This window comes from Saccopteryx bilineata, chromosome 12 (assembly GCF_036850765.1).
Source record: "Saccopteryx bilineata isolate mSacBil1 chromosome 12, mSacBil1_pri_phased_curated, whole genome shotgun sequence".
In the NCBI taxonomy this organism is placed as follows: Eukaryota; Metazoa; Chordata; class Mammalia; order Chiroptera; family Emballonuridae; genus Saccopteryx; species Saccopteryx bilineata.
Window position 1 is genome coordinate 2,809,958 of NC_089501.1, and position 21,815 is coordinate 2,831,772.

At 47.9% G+C, this 21,815-nt stretch overlaps 1 protein-coding gene across 3 annotated transcripts in view; it reads right to left on the reverse strand.

The window, feature by feature from the left end:
• Positions 1–5,249: 5,249 nt before the first annotated feature.
• Positions 5,250–21,815, reverse strand: part of BEND3 (BEN domain containing 3) — a 36,386-nt gene continuing 19,820 nt past the window's right edge. For all 3 annotated transcript variants that reach the window (XM_066248053.1, XM_066248055.1, XM_066248056.1), the window contains exon 4: positions 5,250–10,987. In XM_066248053.1, the coding sequence (XP_066104150.1) occupies positions 8,741–10,987 (2,247 nt within the window). In that variant the 3' untranslated portion in view covers positions 5,250–8,740. The remainder of the gene's footprint in view (positions 10,988–21,815) is intronic.

Here is a 21,815-nt window from a genome sequence, read left to right on the forward strand (position 1 = left end):
CCTCCGAACAAAGGCCCTCAGGATGCAGGACCCAGCAAGGCTGTCGATGGAGCATGCCTGCACCTCTCCTCCCCTTCACCTCCCTCTTTCACCCCTCAAGGCATACATCTCTCTCCCTCTTTCTCCAAGCCCTTCTACTACCTTTGTAGTTGCTCAGTTAACTTTCCAAGTTCTCTGGCTCTGAATTCTGACAAGCTGAACTCAAGTACCGAGGTTGCTGAAACGTGGTCCCGCCTAACTCGATGCTGAGGCCTGGTGCCGTGGCTTTGTGGCTGACGCAAGCTCCCGCCGCCTGCTGCCACCGCGTAGGGTATCCGCTTCCACCTACTGTTCCTTGAAATTTCACTGTGGCTCTGAAATGCAGTGCTGCCTTCTGAGACTGCCATTCTCCTGTTGTTCTCAAAGACATGCTTGCTGGCCCTTTTTAAAGTTTTTCTTTCATCATTATTGCTAAAGTGACCAGCTATATCAAAAGCAAAATGGTGAAAGTACAATTTTGAACCTGACCAGGCAGTGGCGCAGTGGATAGAGCGTCGGACTGGGATGCAGAGGACCCAGGTTCAAGACCCCGAGGTCGCCAGCTTGAGTGCAGGCTCATCTGGTTTGAGCAAAGCTCACCAGCTTGGACCCAAGGTCGCTGGCTCGAAAGGGGTTACTTGGTCCGCTAAGGCCCACGGTGAAGGCACATATGAGAAAGCCATCAACCAACAACTAAGGCAGGGGTCCCCAAACTTTTTACACAGGGGGCCAGTTCACTGTCCCTCAGACCATTGGAGGGCCGGACTATAAAAAAAAACTATGAACAAATCCCTATGCACACTGCACATATCTTATTTTAAAGTAAAAAAACAAAACAGGAACAAATATAACATTTAATTTTAAATCAACAAACTGACCAGTATTTCAATGGGAACTATGCTCCTCTCACTGACCACCAATGAAAGAGGTGCCCCTTCCGGAAGTGCGGTGGGGGCCGGATAAATGGCCTCAGGGGGCCGCATGTGGCCCGCGGGCCGTAGTTTGGGGACCCCTGAACTAAGGTGTCGCAATGAAAACCTGATGATTGATGCTTCTCATCTCTCTCTGTTCCTGTCCCTATCTATTCCTCTCTCTGACTCTGTCTCTGTAAAAAGAAAAAAGAGTCTACAATTTTGTAAGGTCCTGAGGACTCAGATCACTCACAATGTACTTCTTGATTCTGTTGTAGAGATGTCAGCTATACCCAGTGGGCCTTCCATCTGGGTACTTTATTCTGAAAGCTGGAGAGACCTTCCCCAAGGCAGTTACCCAAACTTGTCAGGGTAGAATAGCCAAGTCCCTAAAATGGGCAATTTCTATTTAGAGAAATATAGTAATTTCTGGAGCCCCACTCAGAAGGGTCAGATACTAGAAGATGCAGTACTTCTCCACCGGATGTGGGGACCTCGTAACTCCTGATTCTGAGACAAAGGCGAGGATAAAACAGTGGCAGCCAACTCTGGATCTCAGCAACACAATCACGATTAACAACCTGAAGAGAAGACACCTACCCCCAAGAGCCTAACACATGCAGAAGTATATCCCTCATCATGCCTGGGTGCTGAGAGTTCAGTTTGTCAAATCCAAGGAGACTTGGGTTTAATACCTTGTGTCAGAAATAGCAGGAACCGAACCCCAGAAAAACCATGGCTATGGAGTCCTGGAGCCAGCATTCCCAGCTGAAGCAAACTGTCTAGTTTAGGAGACTCAAGAGTCAGGGAACTGCAGACCCGCAGGTGTGCCTCAGGCCAGAGCCTGGCCCTGTCCCATCTGGGATGGCTTCAGCTGTCTGTGCCGAGGGCCAGAGCCAAGGCCTCCACCTGCTTACTCGTGCATCCTAAAGATCAGTTTCAGACAAGATATGTCAGGTTTTGTGCTGTTTACCATCAGGACCTTCTCTCCAAACTCAACAGGCTTTTTAAACCACCAACTAGTGAAGTTGGGACTCATTAGAATCATGGCATTGCCTGACCTGTGGTGGCGCAGTGGATAAAGTGTCGACCTGGAACCCTGAGGTCACCGGTTTGAAACCCTGGGCTTGCCTGGTCAAGGCACATATGGGAGTTGATGCTTCCTGCTCCTCCTCTGTTCTCTCTCTCTCTCTCTCTCTCTCTCTCTCTCTCTCTCCTAATAATAAAAATGAATAAATAAAAAAAAATTTTTTTAATTGATGCTTAAAAAAAAAAAAAAAAAAGAATCATGGCATAGTGCCCAGGAAATAGCAGGTGTTATATTTTTGCTGAGTGAACTTCCTTTAGAGGTAGAAATGATTATTCCTGAATTTCTTGTTCTATTTCCTGTGGCATTAAGACGTTTTGTGGGTCAAACACTCTCACTTGGATGGGTCCAGAAGCTCAGAGACTGTGGATGGTCAGCCAAAGTTAAATGGTGGGGGACCACTAGGTAGAGAGACGGAGACAATTATTACACACAGCTACACGAATGGTGGCAGACTTCGGAGCCCGCCTGGCCATCATTAGAGGCCCCCAGCTCGGCTACCTGATGACCTTGACCAAGTTACTTAACCTCTGGAAGTATCCCCTTTTATAAAATAGGAATAAAAATATCTAGCTCACAGGATTTCTGTGAGGATTAAATGAATTGTCAGATCCCTACCATATTCTTGACCCATTATAGGAGCTCAAAAAATGGGAGCTCTTATAAATAACAGAACTCCCTGTAATTTAGGGTCCTGTTGTCACTTCTGAAGACAGCTGTCACACTGCAGGAGCTTCTGGAAGGAGGGGCTACAGCACTGCATGCTCTCAACCTCTGTCAAGGACACTGTTCACCATCTGGACTACAAACTCTATTTAGAAGAACAAATGAATTATTCCTTAAAATAAAATCAACGGGCATGCTTCACCACGCAGAAATGTTCTGGCAAAAGCCATCACATTTGGCCAGTGCCCCGAAACCCTGATGGCAAAGCAGACGGAAACCTGCCTCTTCCCACTGACCTGAAAGCTAAGATTTCGTTTACCACTAGTCAGTTGTATTGGAACACAATAGGAAACCACTTATTTCATCTTAGATCTATTTCTGAAATACCAAGTTCCCTTGGGTTTTTTGCTTGTTTTAGAGAGGAGACAGAGACAGAGAGAAAGGGAGGAGGAGCAGGAAGCATCAACTCCCATATGTACTTTGACCAGACAAGTGCAGGGTTTTGAACCGGCAACCTCACTGTTCCAGGTCGACGTTTTATCCACTGCACCACCACAGGTCAGGCTTAGATCTATTTCTAATAACCAGGAAAGTGCTAAGCCTGCAGTGTCTGTACATACAGATACTCACACTGAATTTTGTGAAGTGACTGTCATGCAAGCAGTTCTCAGTGAGCCCCTGAACATCAACAGCAGCATCACCTGGGAATGCAAATTCTTAGGCCCCACCCTAAACCTACTGAATCAGAACCCCAGGGGGTGTGGCCCAGGGATGTGGTTTAACATGACCTCTGGTGGTTCTGCCCTTTGTCAGTGCTGACGGAGTCCCAAGGCGATCCCCTCTGCCACTGAACCCATCCTGTAGCTGTCAAGTGCCAGTGTGCCTTCTGGAGCCCAAAGGAGCCACCCTGCTGGGCAAGCTACCCCTTTCCCATGGGCCAGACCTCAGTCAAATCATTAACTGGCCCCTTTGCTTCAACTGGGACCAATTCTGCTAAACAATTCATATTCTAGGACTTCTCAGTGGACGGGAATGAAGCCAGACCGCAGTGGAAAGGACACTCGCTTCCGGACGTCCTGGGCCCCTCCTGCTTTTCTGAGGCTCCTCCTCCTGACAGCAGGCCACAGATACTTGCACAAGAACCCCGTCTCAAGCTCTGTTCCTAGGCAGGGTGATGCATGGCATTTATTTCACAACCCTCAAAATTTACTACCACCAGAACACGTCTGGCCAGACTCCCCACAATTATTTCACCCAGAGCAATTATAAAACCAGTGCATCCATATCTAAGCCCCCCAAAGGCTTAGACTTTAGAGGGTATGGGTGGCAGGACACTGACTTGCAGTTATTTTTGGACCTCAATCTGTGTTGTGGCTCAGGGGTGCATGGCTCTTGAGATGGTTTGATATGGCAAAGACAACTTGGATTCAAATCCTGGCAATGCAATTCGTGAGTTGTGTCAGGTTTGGCAATAAAACCTACAAACCCATTTCTTTCTCCAGCCTTACCCAGAAGTAAGTGTCCAAAACACTGAGTTTATATGAGAACTAAATGAGATGGTATAAACATCATTCAGGATCTTAGCTTTCTTGACAACAGGCATAATGATGGAATTCACCTTGCAGGGCTCTTGAGCAGATTCTAAGATCCGGGTACAGCTCCCAATAAATGCTCATTCCCTTCCCACCACTGGAAAGGGGACTTTAGGCTTATCTGGAAGCTCCCTTAAAGAGTCCACTGTATCTCACCATCCCAACGAGAATGGTAACTAATCTGGTGTGTGCTCTTACCCCTGAGAACTAGAGTTTCTAAGCTCACATATATTAAACTTCTCTGAATTTTCTTTTTGGTAGAAAACAAGGATACTTACAGCTAGAAGAGGCGTAAAGAATTTGGCCTTCCTTCAGGTCTTGCTTAAACTTACTTATGTATTTAGCCTTTGGGGCTCCAGCCCAACCTGTCCTAACCTGCACGTGGCTTAGAGCAGAAGTGGCAGGACTCACAACCAAGTAACACTCGCTTTATATACTGACGCTTGGGCCAAACAAAACACTCTTCTGACAGCTGGAGACATCATTTTTACCATGAGACATTAAAGTAAATGACTTATCATTAGCCAAAGAGGTTTGAGAAAAAACATGCACACTTTTGTTATCAGTTAATTATGGTAACTTTGAGGAGCTAAATCCCATTTAATCTGGAGGAAAAAGTGTGAACAGCAGCTTGCCGCCTGCCCGGCCTCACGGCCTCACCAGGGAGTGATGGGTGGGCCAGGAAAGGCGGGTCAAGTGCACCCCCCCACAGCGTGGCCAGGAAGCAGTCTGTGTAGAAACGGGCTAGGATTTGCTGACTTCTCAGTCATTCAGCTGTGACAAACTGAAATCCTGCCACCCAGCGTGGAAGCCCCAAGGGCTGAGGGGCCCTGAGCATGCACATCCCCCCCTGGGAGCCGGCGGGGAGGGGGCCCGGACGACCAACAGACCAAGGCATGTTCCGAGGGACCTCTTCCCTAAGAAAATAAGATGGTACGAGAACGTATTTTTTTTTTCTATTTTTATAACATTTTATATAACTCATAGAACAGTGCTTGTATAAAAAATTCACACAACGTTGCTAAAGAGCATACAATTTCCAAAAAAATGTCCTGGGTTTTCGTTACATTCAGTTTTCTAAGGATGCACTCTAATCAACGGTCAAATGCAGACATTATGTGGTATTTCATTATCTTTGGTAAAACTATTCTCATTATTGTGTCTCCTCACAGTATGAACTCTGATATCCACTTTGTGCAGGGTCTGCTACCACTAGGATGTCAGAAAAGGATTAAGGCTGGATCTACGCGAGGCAACTATTTCCAAATGGCAGGAGCAGCCCCTGGACCCACCCCCACTTCATGTCATCTGTCTACGCAGAAAGGGTGAGAACTCAAAGACCTCCGATCTTAGCATCTCCCTCCCCGGTCAGGCACGAGGCAAACATCTGGGGGGAAAGGCGGAAACTGAAGCCATTTCTACAGGAACCCAAGTGGCCATGCTGTGGGGTACGAACAGGCCAGTGACTCTTACCACTTAAACAGCTAATCCATCCATCACTAAGTAGATCCCATTGGTTGGTTGATGATTGCTGCTGATATAATACCCCCTTCCCCAACTTAAAGACAAAAAAGGGTTCAGGGCGACACTGAGTGGGGAGAGGGCACAGTAATGCCCCTGACACGAAACATGACACGACTTTATTCCCTGTCAAATGGTCGTTGTCATGTAGACACAGCAAAAAACGAACCAAAGCAGGATTAGAACACTTAGTACATTCATGACTATCTTCATACATTCTTTTTAAAACTTACTAACACAGAAAATGAGGGAAACTACCACCTATTGTGACTTGCTATTTTACTTAACATCAGAATGTGTCTGTGCTAATTCTTTAGTTCTCCGGATACAAGACCAAAAAGAAAAAATAATCCAAAAAAGCAAGTAAAAAGTAAAGAATTTAGATGAAGAGGGAAAAGGGATTTGCCAACAGATTTTATGGAAAACATTAAATTTTGTACTTCTATTGCTTCATGTAAAACACTGTCCCTGGAGCCCACCTGTACGGCTGGAGAACTGAGGACACCATACAGAGAGACGCAGGACCTGCGCGCGTTTCCTGATGAGACAGTGAGGAATAGGAAGCCGCTCCCCGAGTGTGCACCTCTCTTCACTGAAAGGGACTCGAGGACGGGTGGGTGGGGCAATACGAAGGAGAGGTATTAAGGAAACCACCAAAATAAGGTTTCCAAAAATTGAACATGTTCCAGGTTACAGACATTATTTCATTCTTAGAACATGTTGATTTAACGTAGGTAGATAATATTTAAAAAAATTATTAATAAATGATTGTGCTTCTGAAGCTGCAGGGTCACACTCCACCCTCTACTCTAGAAAGCAGGACAAGTTTCACATGGCTTGGAATCCTCCTGGACACATCCTAGGGACCAGAACAAGTCTCACGGCACCCTCCAATCAGCAGGGCTGGTGGGTGGGCATCACTACCATCTTTGGGTAGGGTGTGAGCGAGCGAGTGGGTACGCATGTGTATGTACGCGTGTGCGCATGCATTTGTTGTTGGGGAAACTAAGGCATAGAGAAAGGCCCAGGTGGTGAGAGGGAGTGAGCCTCCTGGCTGCTCCGGAGTCCCTTTTCTTCTTTCCAGGCACAAAGAGGTTGAACTTGCTATGTATATAGGTCTCCTTCATCTCACTTGCTTTTTAATAAGAAATGTGTATGTGCACATGTGAGTGGGTGAGAGTCATTTAATCTCTGGGAAGTTCTAAATTTCAATAATTTATGCCTGCAGTTTCAACAGAAATAATCTGTAAATGACATTTAAGAGCAAATTTACTAAAGTTAGGTCACCAACTTTACACTGCTCAAAATCTTGTCATATATATTTAAAAAAATAAAAATAAAAAGGCCTGCTGGGTGCAGACAAAACTATGTCAAACAGCCACCGGAACCAAAGTCCGTACCAGCTGTACAAGGACAATTCACAGACTGCTGCTATGATTTCTGCATTTAAGGTAGCCAAATATTAAGCCACAAGGGTTTTATGACTACCCTGTGTGATCCATTTACTGTTTCCTTTCCCTTTAGGCATTTGGCCCCCAAAGTCAGATAAGCACAAGTATTGTTTTTAACGACTTGAACTACTGGGGGATTTCCCGGCTGGAACTCCTGGAGAACGTGCCACTGGACTGAAGCAGCCAGACCTCCCCAACCAGTGCGGAGAGCAGAAACGTCTCAGCCCCAGGCCCAGGGACCAGCCAGGTGTAGGACAGCAGGGCCTTCTTATAGGGTCTGAGGTGAGAGCTCTGAGCAGACCCTGGGAAGCAACATGGGGGCCCCATCTGAGATGACCTGTGTCCTTCCAGTACCAGGTATCCCCGAGAGGCCTGAGGGTCTGGGACCCCTGAGGAACTAGGATGCACCCTGACTGAAGGAGCTGACACTGAGGTGTGGGGACATCACCATACAGCTCCCAGAACCCATGTTTTGTCTGAATACACACAAAGTAAACAATTCTCGGTGAGTCTGAAAGGACCCATCGTTAAATCAAACAAGAAGCCAATTAGTCACACACACTGTTTTCCAAAGAACTGTGCCTGCCCCTCCAATCGGCATCCTCATATGGAAAGGGAAGGGGGCATTGGAGAGACACAGCTCAAATGACATTGTGAACGTGTTCCCACGTCTACCTACATTCATAACCTCTTCCTCCTCCTCCTCATCATCATCCAGTGTTCTCGTCTACAGAGAGTGAGCGCAACGTTCTCCCGACCCAGCAGCGACCACCAGGCCCAGCCGCCAGCAAGCCCCTTCTTCGCACCCAGCAGAAGGGGGAAAGCGACCACTTTCTGAGAGGGCGTCGCACTATCCCCTCCCATCTACCACCAGCCCAGGGGCTTCTTGACTCTTCCAAAATCAGATGTAAAAGGTCAGTAAAGTGGGACTCTATGCCACCTGAAGCTAGTATTAGGCATCATGCACAAACATGGCCCTTCTAAAAATTTCATACATCTGAAACCATCTTAAAAAGAAATCCCAGCAACTGAAGTCATCTAACAGTACTTCACCTTGACTATTTAAAAGATTATTTTTCCCTAAGCAAAGTGGCCCCCAAAGAGCCCTATGATTCTTTTTTTTTAAAAGGGTTTCTTTTTAATTTAAAAAATTTGATAAAAATGGAAGATGCAAAATGTGGGAAGAGAAACAAGCAAGAGAGTTGCTGAATTTGCATTTCAAATTGAGAAGAAGGGGAGGACAGAGCCAAGAAGAGAGAAGCCCTCTCCCGAGGCCTCTGCTCTCCCAGCTCAGCCATCCCTCGACTGGCTGCTCCAGGGAACTCCAGACAGAAGCTGGAAGTAGGAGAGGCCAAATGTAAGGCTTCTTTCTTGTGTGGTTGGGTGGGTGTTTACGTGTGCAAAAGTAGTAAGCCACTTCCCACTGACATAAGGTGCGTGTCTATGGATACCATACACGTGCGCCAAAAGGAGGCTCCAGCCCCAGGGTACCAGTCACTTCTCCACTTTCTTGGCTTTTTTCAAGATATCACATTTTTTCCTGTTGGGGCGTCGGCACCGTTCGTCGATGCTGGGGATACATTCATAATGCCACACCTCCTCCATCTTCTCCACCGGGTACACCGCCTCCACGTAGTGGCGGATGAGCCTGAGCCGTGTGGGGTCCAGCTGCTTCTTGTTGCAGGCCCCGGAGTGGTTGTACTGCAGCCGGAGGTTCTCCGCAGTGAAGAGTTCGGGAAAGAGCCTGACGAGAAGGCGGGCCGCGAAATTGCCCACCGAGAGGCTCTGCTGCACGATCTCGCGCACCTCCTTGTCTGACAGCAGGTATGGCGAAGGCACTGGGAAGTCTGGGGAGGGGACCACCAGCTCATCCAGAGGGATCTTGCAGAAGTCCTTGCTGCTTCTTTCGGGGGGCAGTGGGGGCCCCTCAAATTCCTCTCGGAATCTTTCGGGGTTGATTGCATAGTTTGCCAGGTCTCTGCACTCGGGGCCCGGCACGTGGACCTTGCGCTGCTGCTGGTAGGACCGCCTCTGTTCCGTGTCCCGACGCCGGCAGCGCTCGTCCAGTTTGCCCACAAACTCCAGCGTCCACACGCGGTCGTTCTTGGCCCGGGGATAGAGCAGCTGCACGTAGTGGCGAATGAGCTTGATGCGAGCCGGGTCCAGCTGCTTCTTGCCCAGCGAGCCACTGCAGTTGTACTGTTTGCGCAGGTTCTCGTGGGTAAAGAGCTCCGGGAAGAGGTGAACCAGCAGGCGCGAGGCGAAGTTGCCGATGGACAGGCTGCTCTCGTAGATGCTGCGCAGCTGCTCCTTGCTGAGCAGGCAGTCAGGGCCCGGCACCTCGAAGTCGGGCTGCGGGACGTCCAGCTTGTCGAAGTCGATGGGCACCAGCCAGATCTTCTTGGACCGCCGGCCGGGCCGCTCGCCCTCGAAGCTGTCCTCCACCTTGACCACGGAGATGTCATCGGGCAGGCTGGAAGAGTCGTAGCAGTCGTCCCGCGGGGGCTCGCCCTCGCTGCCCCCGTCCAGCCCCAGCCCCTCAAGCTCGTCGTTGATGCGCTGGGCACACTGCTGCAGCCAGGCCTCCTCCTCCTGCATGTCCGGGAAGTAGATCTCCGTGTAGTTGCGGATGATCTGCAGCCTCTGCGGGTCCAGCTCCTGCTTGCTGCCGTCTCCATAGCAGCTGTACTGCTCACCCAGCTTCCGGTGGTCGAAGAGCTCTGGGAAAAGCCGGTGCAGAAGGAAGACCGCAAACTCGCCTGGCGAGGAGGCTTCATCCAGGAACTCGGTGAGGTCCTGCGTGTCCACCACATGTTCAGAGGTGTTAGTGCTGCTCCGATCCAGGGACAGAGCCTCCTCCTGGTCTTTGTTGTCCAGGAAGTGGCTGGGGTCCACCTGCTCGGGCTCAAAGAAGCTGGTGACCTGGCCCCCTGGCTGGCTGTCCTCCATTTCCCGCTGGGCCCAGAAGCGGCTGAAGAAGTCGTTCAGCTGGGGCAGGCACTCCGCCTGCCACACAGCCGTGTCCTTCACTGAGGGGTAGTAGACCTCCACGTAGTTGCGGATGAGCTGCAGGTGCAGAGACTCCAGCTTCCTCTTGGCTGCAAAGCCGCAGGCACTGCAGCCACGGGAGAAGTCCACATCGCTGAAGAGCTCGGGGAAGAGCTGCACCAGCAGGCGGCAGGCCAGGTCGCCGCCCGACAAGCTCTGGTCCACAATCTGTTTGAGCTCCGCTGCAGTCAGCTGGTACTCGGGGGGTGGCTGGAACTTAGCCACCATCTCTGTGGGGCTCACCTGCTTCTTGATGCGGCTCACCTCCAGGGACAGCAGGTCCACCTTGCTGTGCAGCTGGGACATGTTGGAGGAAAGTGTGTTGAGCATGTAGAACATCTTCTGGATGAGAAAGTAGATGTTGGGGTCACTGTCGGTGGCTGCACTGCCACCGCCACTGTCCCGCTTCTGCGTCTCATTGAGGAGCCGCAGTGGTGAGGGGACGTTGCTGGGGTTTGCCTTCTCCAAGAGTTCGTATGTGCTGAGCACGTCCCCCACAGGGGGGTTCTTCTTCTCCATGATCTTGTGTGAGATGCCGTACAGCGGCTTCTTGTAGGAGGGCGTGCTGATGTCATTGCAGGGCTCCTCCTCGCCCGGCCACACAGAGACCAAGTGTTTGCCCCTGCCAAGCTGCTCCCCGTTGCCCTGGCAGGGCGAGCTGTTCTCCCGGTTCCTCATGCCTGCCAGGAGCACCTGTAAAACACAGCTGTGTTAGGGGAGCGTTCTCATTTACCACTGGAGACACAGATCTGTGTCACACACACACACAGAGGCCAAGGCCATGCCCAGGAGCGCCTGAGGAACTGCTTCGCTCACCCTGGAGTCACTCGGCCTGTGCAGGAGCACACCCCAGTACAGACCTGCTCATGCTTCCTGTGTCCTGAGAGAGGCTCAGAGCGGACCAGAAAAGCCTCGGACTGCTGCAGGATGCCAGAGCTGCACCTCCTGCCCACAGGACCGGACAGGAGACCGAGCACAGATGCTGGCCAGGTGGGGCAAGAACCCTGCTCGGGACGGGGGAGGCCACGGGAACACGAGGAGCCCCTATGGTAGCCCCGCCATGGCCAGGCCACCACTGACCCGGGTTCAGCTGCTCTCAAGCAGGGAGAACGACTCCTGCCTCTGGCAGCTCCAGCATGCCCTCCACGCTGCAGCCTCCTGAACAGACAGTTCCTCTGGGGGCAGCTGAGATGCACAGCGGCAGACACAGGAGAACGGGGTCTCAACAGTGGCAGTGTGTTGCCAACTCCACCACAGCCTGGAATCACGTCTTATCTCAGATCGCAAAAGGGCTGGGCTAGCCCAGGATTTTCCAGAGCCTGTGCAACTGTGACATTCTGTGAAATGATGGGGCCTCCCAGGTTTCTAAGTCTTGGTCTCCTTGTTAGTCTAGTAGCACTTCTCAACCAGAATTCCAGGAGGGAATTAAGCCACACTGTCCTAAATCACCGACTGTATGTAATAAATTAATGTGTATCTTATGCATCTAGAAGAGTACTTGCTAGGTACTATTCTGCCTTGCTAAACAGAGGTCTGTAGGAGAATCAAGCCCTACCAAAACCCAAGGGTGGACATTCTGCAGGGCCCTTGTTGCTGGATTCCCAGGGAAGCTCAGATACTCTTTAAGGTCCCCAAAGTTGGACTCCAAACTCCACCATGGAAGAGCAATCACCCTGAGCACTGCGAACCCAGAGTCCTCACTGCTTTCATCAGTAGTTTTTCCTACTGCCAGGCCCTGAACATACACATGGACAGGTAATTTTCTTTTTTTAAGATTTTATATATTCACTTTAGAGAGGGGGAGAGAGAGAGATAGAGAGAGAGAGAGAAGGGGATCAGGAGCAGGAAGCATCAACTCCCATATGTGCCTTGGCCAGGCAAGCCCAGGGTTTTGAACCAGTGACCTCAGCATTCCAGGTCAACACTTTATCCACTGCGCCACCACAGGTCAGGCTGACAGGTGATTTTCAAGGAAGGTTCAAAGGCAAGTCAGTAGAGAAAGGATAATCTTTTTTTTTTTTTTTAAATAAAAAGGAGCAGAAAGCATTAACTCTCATATGTGCCTTGACCAGGCGAGCCCGGGGTTTCGAACTCGCAACCTCAGCATTCCAGGTCGACGCTTTTACCCACTGTGCCACCACAGGTCAGGCAGGATAATCTTTTTTACAAATGATGCTGTTCATTCTACCATGTTCCATACATAGTAATGAACTCAAGATGGATCATGGACCTAACTTAAAATTTTAACTTCTAGAGGAAAACATAAGAAATCCTTTGTGACCTTAGTTTTGGCAAATATTTCTTAGAACACTACAAGTACCATCCATAGAGAACAAATGAATAAACTGGACTTCATCAAAATAAAAACTTCTGCTTTTTGAAGAACACTGTTAAAAGAATGAAAGAAAAAAAAAGCCCCAATTGGAAGAAAACACTGGTAAATCATTTATCTGCTAAAGAACCTGAACTCAGAATACTTAAAACAGGGTAAGGAACCTATGGCTCACGAGCCAGATGTGGCTCTTTTGATGGCTGCATCTGGCTTGCAGACAAATCTTTAATTAAAAAAAAAAAACAAAAAAAAAAAACGTTAAAAATATAAAACATTCTCGGCCCTGGCCGGTTGGTTCGGTGGTAGAGTGTCAGCCTGGTGTGCAGGAGTCCCAGGTTCAATTCCCGGCCAGGGCACACAGGAGAAGTGCCCATCTGCTTCTCCACCCCTCCCCCTCTCCTTCCTCTCTGTCTCTCTCTTCCCCTCCCGCAGCCAAGGCTCCATTGGAGCAAACTTGACTCGGGTGCTGAGGATGGCTCTATGGCCTCTGCCTCAGGCGCTAGAATGGCTCTGGTTGCAATGGAGCGACGCCCCAGATGGGCAGAGCATTGCCCCCTGGTGGGCGTGCCGGGTGGATCCCGGTCGGGCGCATGTGAGAGTCTGTCTGACTGCCTCCCCGTTTCTAACTTCAGAAAAATACAAAAAAAATAAAAAATAAAAAAAATAAAACATTCTCATGCATTACAATCCATTCATTTCCTACTGCTCATATTCATGGTTGCGGGTGGCTGGAGCCAATCACAGCTGTCCTCCGGGACAACACCAAATTTTTATTGGATAATGCGTAAGGTACATGGGTCGTTGTATGGCTCTCATGGAATCACATTTTAAAATATGTGGCATTCATGGCTCTCTCAGCCAAAAAGTTTCCCGACTCCTGACTTAAAAGAACTCTCAAACAAAATAACATAAAACCCTATTAATTATTTCAACAACCACTTCAAAGAAGATATATAAATGACAAATAAGACATAAAAGATGATTAATAACATGCAAATCAAAACCACAGTGAAATACCACACCACTAAAATTATACCCACTAGAATGGGTATAATCAAAAAGACAGCCGTGCCCTGGCCTGATAGCTCGGTTGGTTAGAGCATCGTCCTGGCATGCAGAGGTTACCAGGCGATCCCCAGTTAGGGCAGATACAGGAATAGATCGATGCTCCAGTCTCTCTCCCTCCCTCCCCCCTTCTCCTCTCTCTAAAATCAATAAAAATAAAAAACATTAAAAAAAAGACAGATGATATGAACTGAGACGAGGTGAAGGAAATGGAACTCTCAGACACTGCTGGTGGGGATATAAAACAATGTACTCTTTGGAAAACACTTGGTACTTTCCAAAAATGTTAAACATACATGGACCATGACTCAGGTATTCCATTCCTAGGTATTTATTTATCAAGCAAATTGAAAGCACAAGATCATATTAATACTTCTAAGCAAATGTTTATGGTGGCCCTATCTGTAAACAGCCCCAAACAAGAACCCAAATTTTTATTAACAAGTATGTAGCATGACTAGGCGGTGGCACAGTGGATAGAGTGTCAGACTGCGACACAGAGAACCCAGGTTTGAAACCCTGAGTTTGCTGACTTGAGCACAGGCTCACCAGCTTGAGTACGGGGTCACTGGCTTGAGCGTGGGATCATACACATGACCCCATGGTTGCTGGCTTGAAGCCCAAGGTCGATGGCTTGAGCAAGGGGTCAGTCGGTCTGCTGTAGCCCCCCCCCCCCCAGTCAAGGCTCACATGAGAAAGCAATCAATGAACAACTAAGGTGCCACAATGAAGACTTGATGCTTCTCAGCTCTTTCCCTTCCTGTCTGTCCCTCTCACTGTCTCCATCACCAAAAAAAAAGTATGTAAACAGTTATATTCATACCATGGACTACTACTCAATAAAACTGCTCCACATGAAACTCATGATAAATCTCAAAGTAATAACACTGAAAGAAGCCAGACAAATGAAAGAGGCCGCACTGTATGATTCCAGTCATATAAAGTTCTAAACAGTACACACTTATCTATAGTGACAGAAAGCAGGTAGTGGTCACGCGGAGGTGCAGGGAGGATGCAGAGGCACAAACTTTAATGGTTGTTATGTTTGTTATCTTGATCATGGTGATGAATTCACTGATACACATGTGTCAAAACTGAACAAATGATGCACTTTAAATATGTGCCATTCACTGTATTTCAGTCCTAACTTTATAAAGTTGTTTTTGGTAAATGTTGAATTTGAACCAAAAATGTGTAGGAATGTAATTTTTGAGGGTTTAATAAAGCAGAAGAGCTAAGCAGCGAGCTCTGGAGGGTGTCAGGGGAGCAAGCAGGGCTGAAGCTCAAAACCTTGGCTTCCACTGACAGGCACATGCCGCAGGCAACTGTGGACTGGACAAGAACAAAGTGCGTCCTCAGGATGCTTCTACACCGTGGAAAAGCACAGCTCCGCCTGGCCTGGCCACTGCTTCTGAAACTCTAGCATGAGTCCCCTGGGGTCTTGTTAGAATGCAGACTCTGACCCCTGGGTCTGCGTTCCTAACAAGCTCCCGGGCGTGCTGCTGGTCCCGAGTCGCCGAGGCCTGAAAGACTGCCTGCCTGCTCAGTCTTTCTCGTCCAGGCAGAGTCGATGTCGTTTGTAAGTCCTCAGATAACCAATGCCAGCATAAAACAGTACCTGAGGTGTTTTTCTTGCAGGACAAAGAGACGATTTCAAGAGGCTAGGTTTACAATGGCAGGTGGGCAACCTGGCGCCAAGAACAAGGAGGCCCAGGCTGAAAACAGGACAGAAGGCCAGACACACACAACCCTCTGATCCTTCTGAACTTCCCATGTTCTATTTCACTTAAATTAATCGATTACTTCCTACACCCTCTTAGATAACAAAATTATCTGACTCATATTACAGAAAGGTTAATTTTTCTCTACATCTCTGTTGATAACCACGCAAAATAAAAGCTACTTGACTCTCCGAGGAATCTGAAGATAGAGGAATACTTGTGTCTTTATTATCCCAAGGAGAGGCCCAATACTTTTTCAGGGTTTGTTTTTCTGAGGCCCTCTGGTACCTCACCACCTCTACACCTCCCAAGAGTACAGGACCAGGGACACGGCAGGGTGGGAGGAGTCTGCCACCTGCCCCCACTCCCTCCTGGGGTCCTCTCACCAAGCTGTCCTCATCCTCATCCCACTGCAGGCTGGTTACATGACACGGGACCAGGTCATTTCTGAGTCTACTCTTACTGCCTACCAAAGGGCCTGGGACACAGAAGAGCTCAATGAATGTTAGGCAACCACACGTATGGATGATCAAAGCAGGGCAAGGGGTTCTACCACTCTCAAATTCATGCTTACGACAGAAGAACAACCTGACCTGTGGTGGCGCTGTGGATGAAGCACCGACCTGGAATGCTGAGGTCGCCAGTTCAAAACCCTGGGCTTGGGCCCTGGCCAGTTGGCTCAGTGGTAGAGCGTCAGCCAGGCGGGCAGGAGGCCCGGGTTCGATTCCCAGCCAGGGCACACAGAAGAAGAGCCCATCTGCTTCTCCACCCCTCTCCTTCTCCTCTCCTTCTCCTTCCTCTCTGTCTCTCTCTTCTCCTCCCACAGCCGAGGCTCCATTGGAGCAAAGTTGGCCCGGGCGCTGAGGATGGCTCCATGGCCTCTGCCTCAGGCGCTAGAATGGTTCTGGTTGCAACAGAGCAACACCCCAGATGGGCAGAGCATCGCCCCCTGGTGGGCATGCCAGGTGGATCCCGGTCGGGCACATGCAGGAGTCTGTCTGACTGCCTCCCCTTTTCCAACTTCAGAAAAATACAAAAATAAAAATAAAAAATTAAAAAATCAAAACCCTGGGCTTGCCTGGTCAGGGCACAAACGACAAGCAGTCAATGACCAGCTAGAGTGAAGCAACTACTTCTTGTCTGTCGTTCCCCCGCCTCCAACACCACCACCACCACTGTAAAATGAATAAATCAAATCTTTAAAAAAATAATGGTACCTGTCTCACGGGCTGTGAGGGCTTTCTGCGCTAAAGCACACCAAGCGCTGAGCCCGTGTGACCACAGTAAATACTTATTACAATATGATTATGAAAGAAATGTTACTCCCAAGCCAGACTAGAAGAAATACTGTGGGCCATTTATAAAACTAGTTGTAACGATTACTCTCAACCAATAAACAAGAGAACTTTCCTACAGCACCAGGGGCAGGGCGGGTCCCTCACAGAAGGCACATCTTAGAGGCCCGTCTGCCAGGGCAGGGGTACAGGAAACCTGAGCTGGAGGTGAGGCCTTAAGCTCTTAATTTGTTTTTTTGTGGTTGTTCTACTATCTGGCAAAAAGCAAAGAATTAGGAAGGAAGGGGGAGAGGAAGGACGCTTACCCCGCACACACATACACATATACACACATCCGAAACTTGGAAAAAGAGACAAGAGACAGTTGAAAGTCTCTACCCCTAAGGCAGTGTGTTTGGAACTATGGGTCATGACCCATTAAGTGGTGAAATTGACTTGATGGATCATGACTAGCATAACAGGAGGGAGGGAAGGAAAGAGGAAGTGTGAAAGAAAAAAGAGACAGAAAAAAAAATAGAAAATACCAGAATAAAAATTTACTTATAAAAAAAAAGAAAATACCAGAGTGCATTGCTCATAGTAATTAAATTTGGGAACGTTTTATTTAATTTCTCTGTGTATATCTACATAATTACATATCAATCTATATATGTGAGCTGTATTTCTCCACTGGATGGATTTATGACTGTGGGTCACTATTGAAAACCACTGCCCAATTAAAATTCAAAGTGCTTTACTTTCTAATTACCACAAACTGCATATTAGATTTTTAGCAACTTATTCAGCATTAAATCCTATTACACCAAAATAATTTTGGAGGTCTGGCAGATCATGAAGTTACCACAAGGTTTTACTAGTATAGAGAAATCTGAGTTTGTAATGCCAATCACTAAATAAATCATAACTGCACTAGGAGTGATTTAGAAAAGGGGTCTTTGCTTTACAACAAGTGATCCTATTAATGTCTTTAAAAAGATTCCATGCAGAGAGATCAACAGAAACTCACATGCCATGCAGTCAGACTACATGTTCTAGAGAGGGAGATATGACCTAATTAATTCCCAGTATAGAAAGGAAGTAGAGGAAAGTTTCTGGGTGAATTGTCTGAATATCAACAACACACAGAAGTCTTCTGACTCCCCACCTTCCCACAGTAGGCAGAAGGCCCGAGTCTATCAGAACTGGAAATCCCCCCCATAACTCTCACTATTCAGCTTCATTAATAAAAATATTTCAGCTTCTACCAAGTATGTCAGAAACACTGCCAACGGAACCATTTTTGGCTAATCTGCTTGAATGAAAAATTAAGTTCGAGTCCCAGTAGAGGGCAACATTCCTCACTCTCAGAGACCATGGATATTCAATTCCACACAAAACATACCACCAGCACCAAAGAGGAGCTTTTTAGATATCCCCACACTGGTGTCCGTCAACTCAGTGCTCCAATTAATTCCAGAAATGCTGACAAGGAGACGATGGGCTGGCTGCGTGTGTGGCTGCTGATAAAATCTCTGCTCAGCTGTCTAGGAGTATCAAGAAATCTTAAATCTGTGCTACTTGGCACTGGGTGCCTGGCTGACACCGTTCGCAATTCTCTGAGGCTCATCTTCCAACCATCTGGGAGCTCTGTGGCTGTGCCTGGGCTCCGCCGTGCCAGCCTCTGTCCGGGAGCTGATCAGGGCATCTCATTCTGCCACCAGCACCCTTAGACTCAAGAGGGAATGCCAAAAACCTCTCAGCTGGAGAATCTGAGCAAAAAGCGGTTCATGTTGGGTTACAAGTGAGCGGTAAGTATACTATTTGGGGGAAATCCACCTGTCTGCACAGCGACATCCCAGGGGTTGGGTCACCATGAAGATGCTCCAAGGATTAAACAGCTTTCTCGGGATTCCAAATCCAAGAGCAGTCACTGAATTCAGTTCAACAAATGAGGAGCTACTAAGTGGATGCTGTGATGCCTGAAAACATAGGGATCTGGAGAGATAAAGCAACTTGAATGGAAGGAAGAAGAAAAAGAAGGGACGGCAACATTTCAGGCCAGGACATCCTCAAAGGCTCCTCACAGCATCTTATGAATACCCCAGGGCCCTTAGGGCCACCAAGGTATTGAAATACGCCATCTCCCAATGGAGCGTCTCTGAATGGAGTCGTCTTGGTAGTGCTGAATTCCCGAGCCTTGTGAAAATGGGAGTGGCCATAACACCTGTCTGCTATGGTTGTTGTGGAAGCTCCTAAGTCTCCAGCTGGTACCACAGTCACTGACACTGAGCAGGGGTTCAGTACCTTTGCACTGAATGAATGACATATTTCTGTTCTCCAAATGACAAACCACAGTGACACTTTAGGATTAAAAACAAACACAGAAACAAAGCCCCCTAGAAGAACAAAGCTAACGTCTGCCTGGCACATAGCTCTTGAATATCGCCCCCCCTTCTGTGAACAGAAAGATGATTCCCAATAAAAACGGTGGCCACTCACCTTCCACATCTGCTGCGCTTGGCTAATAGCCTTTTCCAGTGTAGGCAGCAGCAAGTAAATGTTTATACAGCTTTGTGTTAAATTTTTTGAGGGAGATTTTATTTTCCCTTTCAGTATTATGCTACATGTCACTCGTAAACAAGTCATGAGCTGTGATATGAGTCTGCATGTGACGTGCCTTTAGCATCAGAGCTACCACTCAAATCCTGCCCTCTTCGCTGTCCTCCCCCTCCCTCGGGCCTTGGGGAGGAAGACTGAAGGTGGTCTATGCTCAGACTTGACTGGTGTTCCGAATCAAGTGTGCTCAGGTCTGGGGCATCCCAGAAGGCGGCACCCGATGGCTTCCCTTGGAGGGAAGCAGCTGAATAGTGACCACCAGGTTGGAATGGATATGGGGGCTGGAGGACAGTGAGTAAACATTTCTGAAGGCTGACATGGGTCAGGCCCTGTGCTGAGTTCCTTATATGGGCATCTTTTTTTTTTTTAATTTTTTATTTATTCATTTTAGAGAGGAGAGGGAAAGACAGAGAGAGAGAGAGAGAGAGAGAGAGAGAGAGAGAAAGAGTGAGAGAAAGAGAAAGAGAAAGAGAAAGAGAAAGAGAAAGAGAAAGAGAAAGAGAAAGAGAAAGAGAAAGAGAAAGAGAAGGGGGGGAGGAGCTGGAAGCATCAACTCCCATATGTGCCTTGACCAGGCAAGCCCAGGGTTTTGAACGGGCGACCTCAGCATTTCCAGGTCGATGCTTTATCCAGTGCGCCACCACAGGTCAGGCCTATATGGGTATCTTTTGATCCATACAGGAAACCGATGAGGTGGGCAGTACTGTCCCTCATAACCATGGAGGAACCGGAGTCTGGGAGGTCACTAATTCACCAAAGGCCCCTTTTCTGACTCCAGAACCTCAGCTCATTTTGGCACTTCCTGTTCCTAGGGGCTGGGTAGGAGAAGGTGGGGCTCCCTCCCTGGACGGGGAGCGGGGAGCCGAGCGTCCCAGTCATGCCACACCAGGAGCAAGGCTGCCCGCGGGCATCCTGGCACTTCACCTTACGTGCCTGAGTGGGCTCATCTGTCTGCTGAAGATATTAATCTTCTTATCACTGATCTGTTCTATGGATAAATGAAATAAGGAATGATGATATTTATCAAGTGGGTACTCATTAACTTTCTTTTTAACTTTAAAAAAATTTATCGGAGTGACACGGGTTAATAAAATTATGGAGGTTTCAGGTGTGCAATTCTATAATGCATCAAACTGTGTTTACCACCCCAAGTCATCTCCTTCTGTCACCGTTTATCTCTCCTTTACCTCGTTCTACACTCCCCCCCAGTAACTGTTACTATGCTTCCCTTCCACCTTTTTGATTATTGCTTGTTGCAGCCTCCTGGTTCCTTTGGTCTCACCCTGTGACCAAAGTACTTAAGAAAGCCACACGTACCCCTCAGCTCTGCCTCCACCCCTGCCCCCACATCCGCAAGAGGGATCAGGAAGATTCCGGGGAAGAAGGGTACAGGACTATACATTCTGAATTAGAACTAGTACCATTTTGAAAATTAACATATACTATAATTTCAAAAACGGGATAGATTGTTCTGAAGTCCCCAGGGCTCTGAGGTGACTGATTAACTGACAGTCAACTTACACAAACTTTAGAAGGAAATACTGCCTTGAAATCACATGACATCTTTCTACAAGGAGCTCAAGAATTTCAGGAGGTTTTACTTGTGTTCTTTTTACAGAACAGGAGTGAAGGGGTATCAACCTTACTTTACATACACTAAGGAAAATGAACATAGTTAATAAACACCCAAAATAAAATCCAGAGACTGAGCTTGACCAGGCGGTGGCGCAGTGGATAGAGGGTCGGACTGGGATGTGGAGGACCCAGGTTTGAGACCCCGAGGTCGCCAGCTTGAGCCCAAGGTCGCCGGCTTGAGCAAGGGGTTACTCAAGTCTGCTGAAGGCCCACAGTCAAGGCACATGTGAGAAAGCAATCAATGAACAACTAAGGTGTTGCAACGAAAAACTGATGATTGATGCTTCTCATCTCTCTCTGTTTCTGTCTGTCTGTCCCTATCTATCCCTCTCTCTGTCCCTGTAAAAAATAAATAAATAAATAAAATTCCAGGGACTGAGCATGTCTTTTCCTTGCCAAAATCTAATGGGTTAGAACTGTAGCAAATCCACTGAGAAGTAAACATATGTGACCAATTAGAATATGTAAACTGGACTAGTCATATTAGAAATATTCAAATATGTTTTGGTTCTCTTTTCTCTGAACAAGTCAGAATTCTTGAGTGATGCCCGAAGCTCTGGCCTGACAAAGCTGGCTACCCGACCAGTTGAAGAGGAGCGTTTGAAACCCATTACGTCATTCATGTGACCTGTGGACAATCCCTCCATGGTGAACCCCATGCCGGATTTTTCTGACTTGCTTCATTCACATAGTGAAAGATTCAACTAAAACACAAATCTTAAGAACCTTCTCTTTACCTTTCTGCTTCAAGTATATGAGATTCTCTATGATGCCACGATAACAAAAATGTACTGAATGAAGGGACAGTGACACCATTTGTGCACTGAGGGACTGGGACCACCTGGATTGTCCACAAAGGCCACGACCTGGGCTTCCTT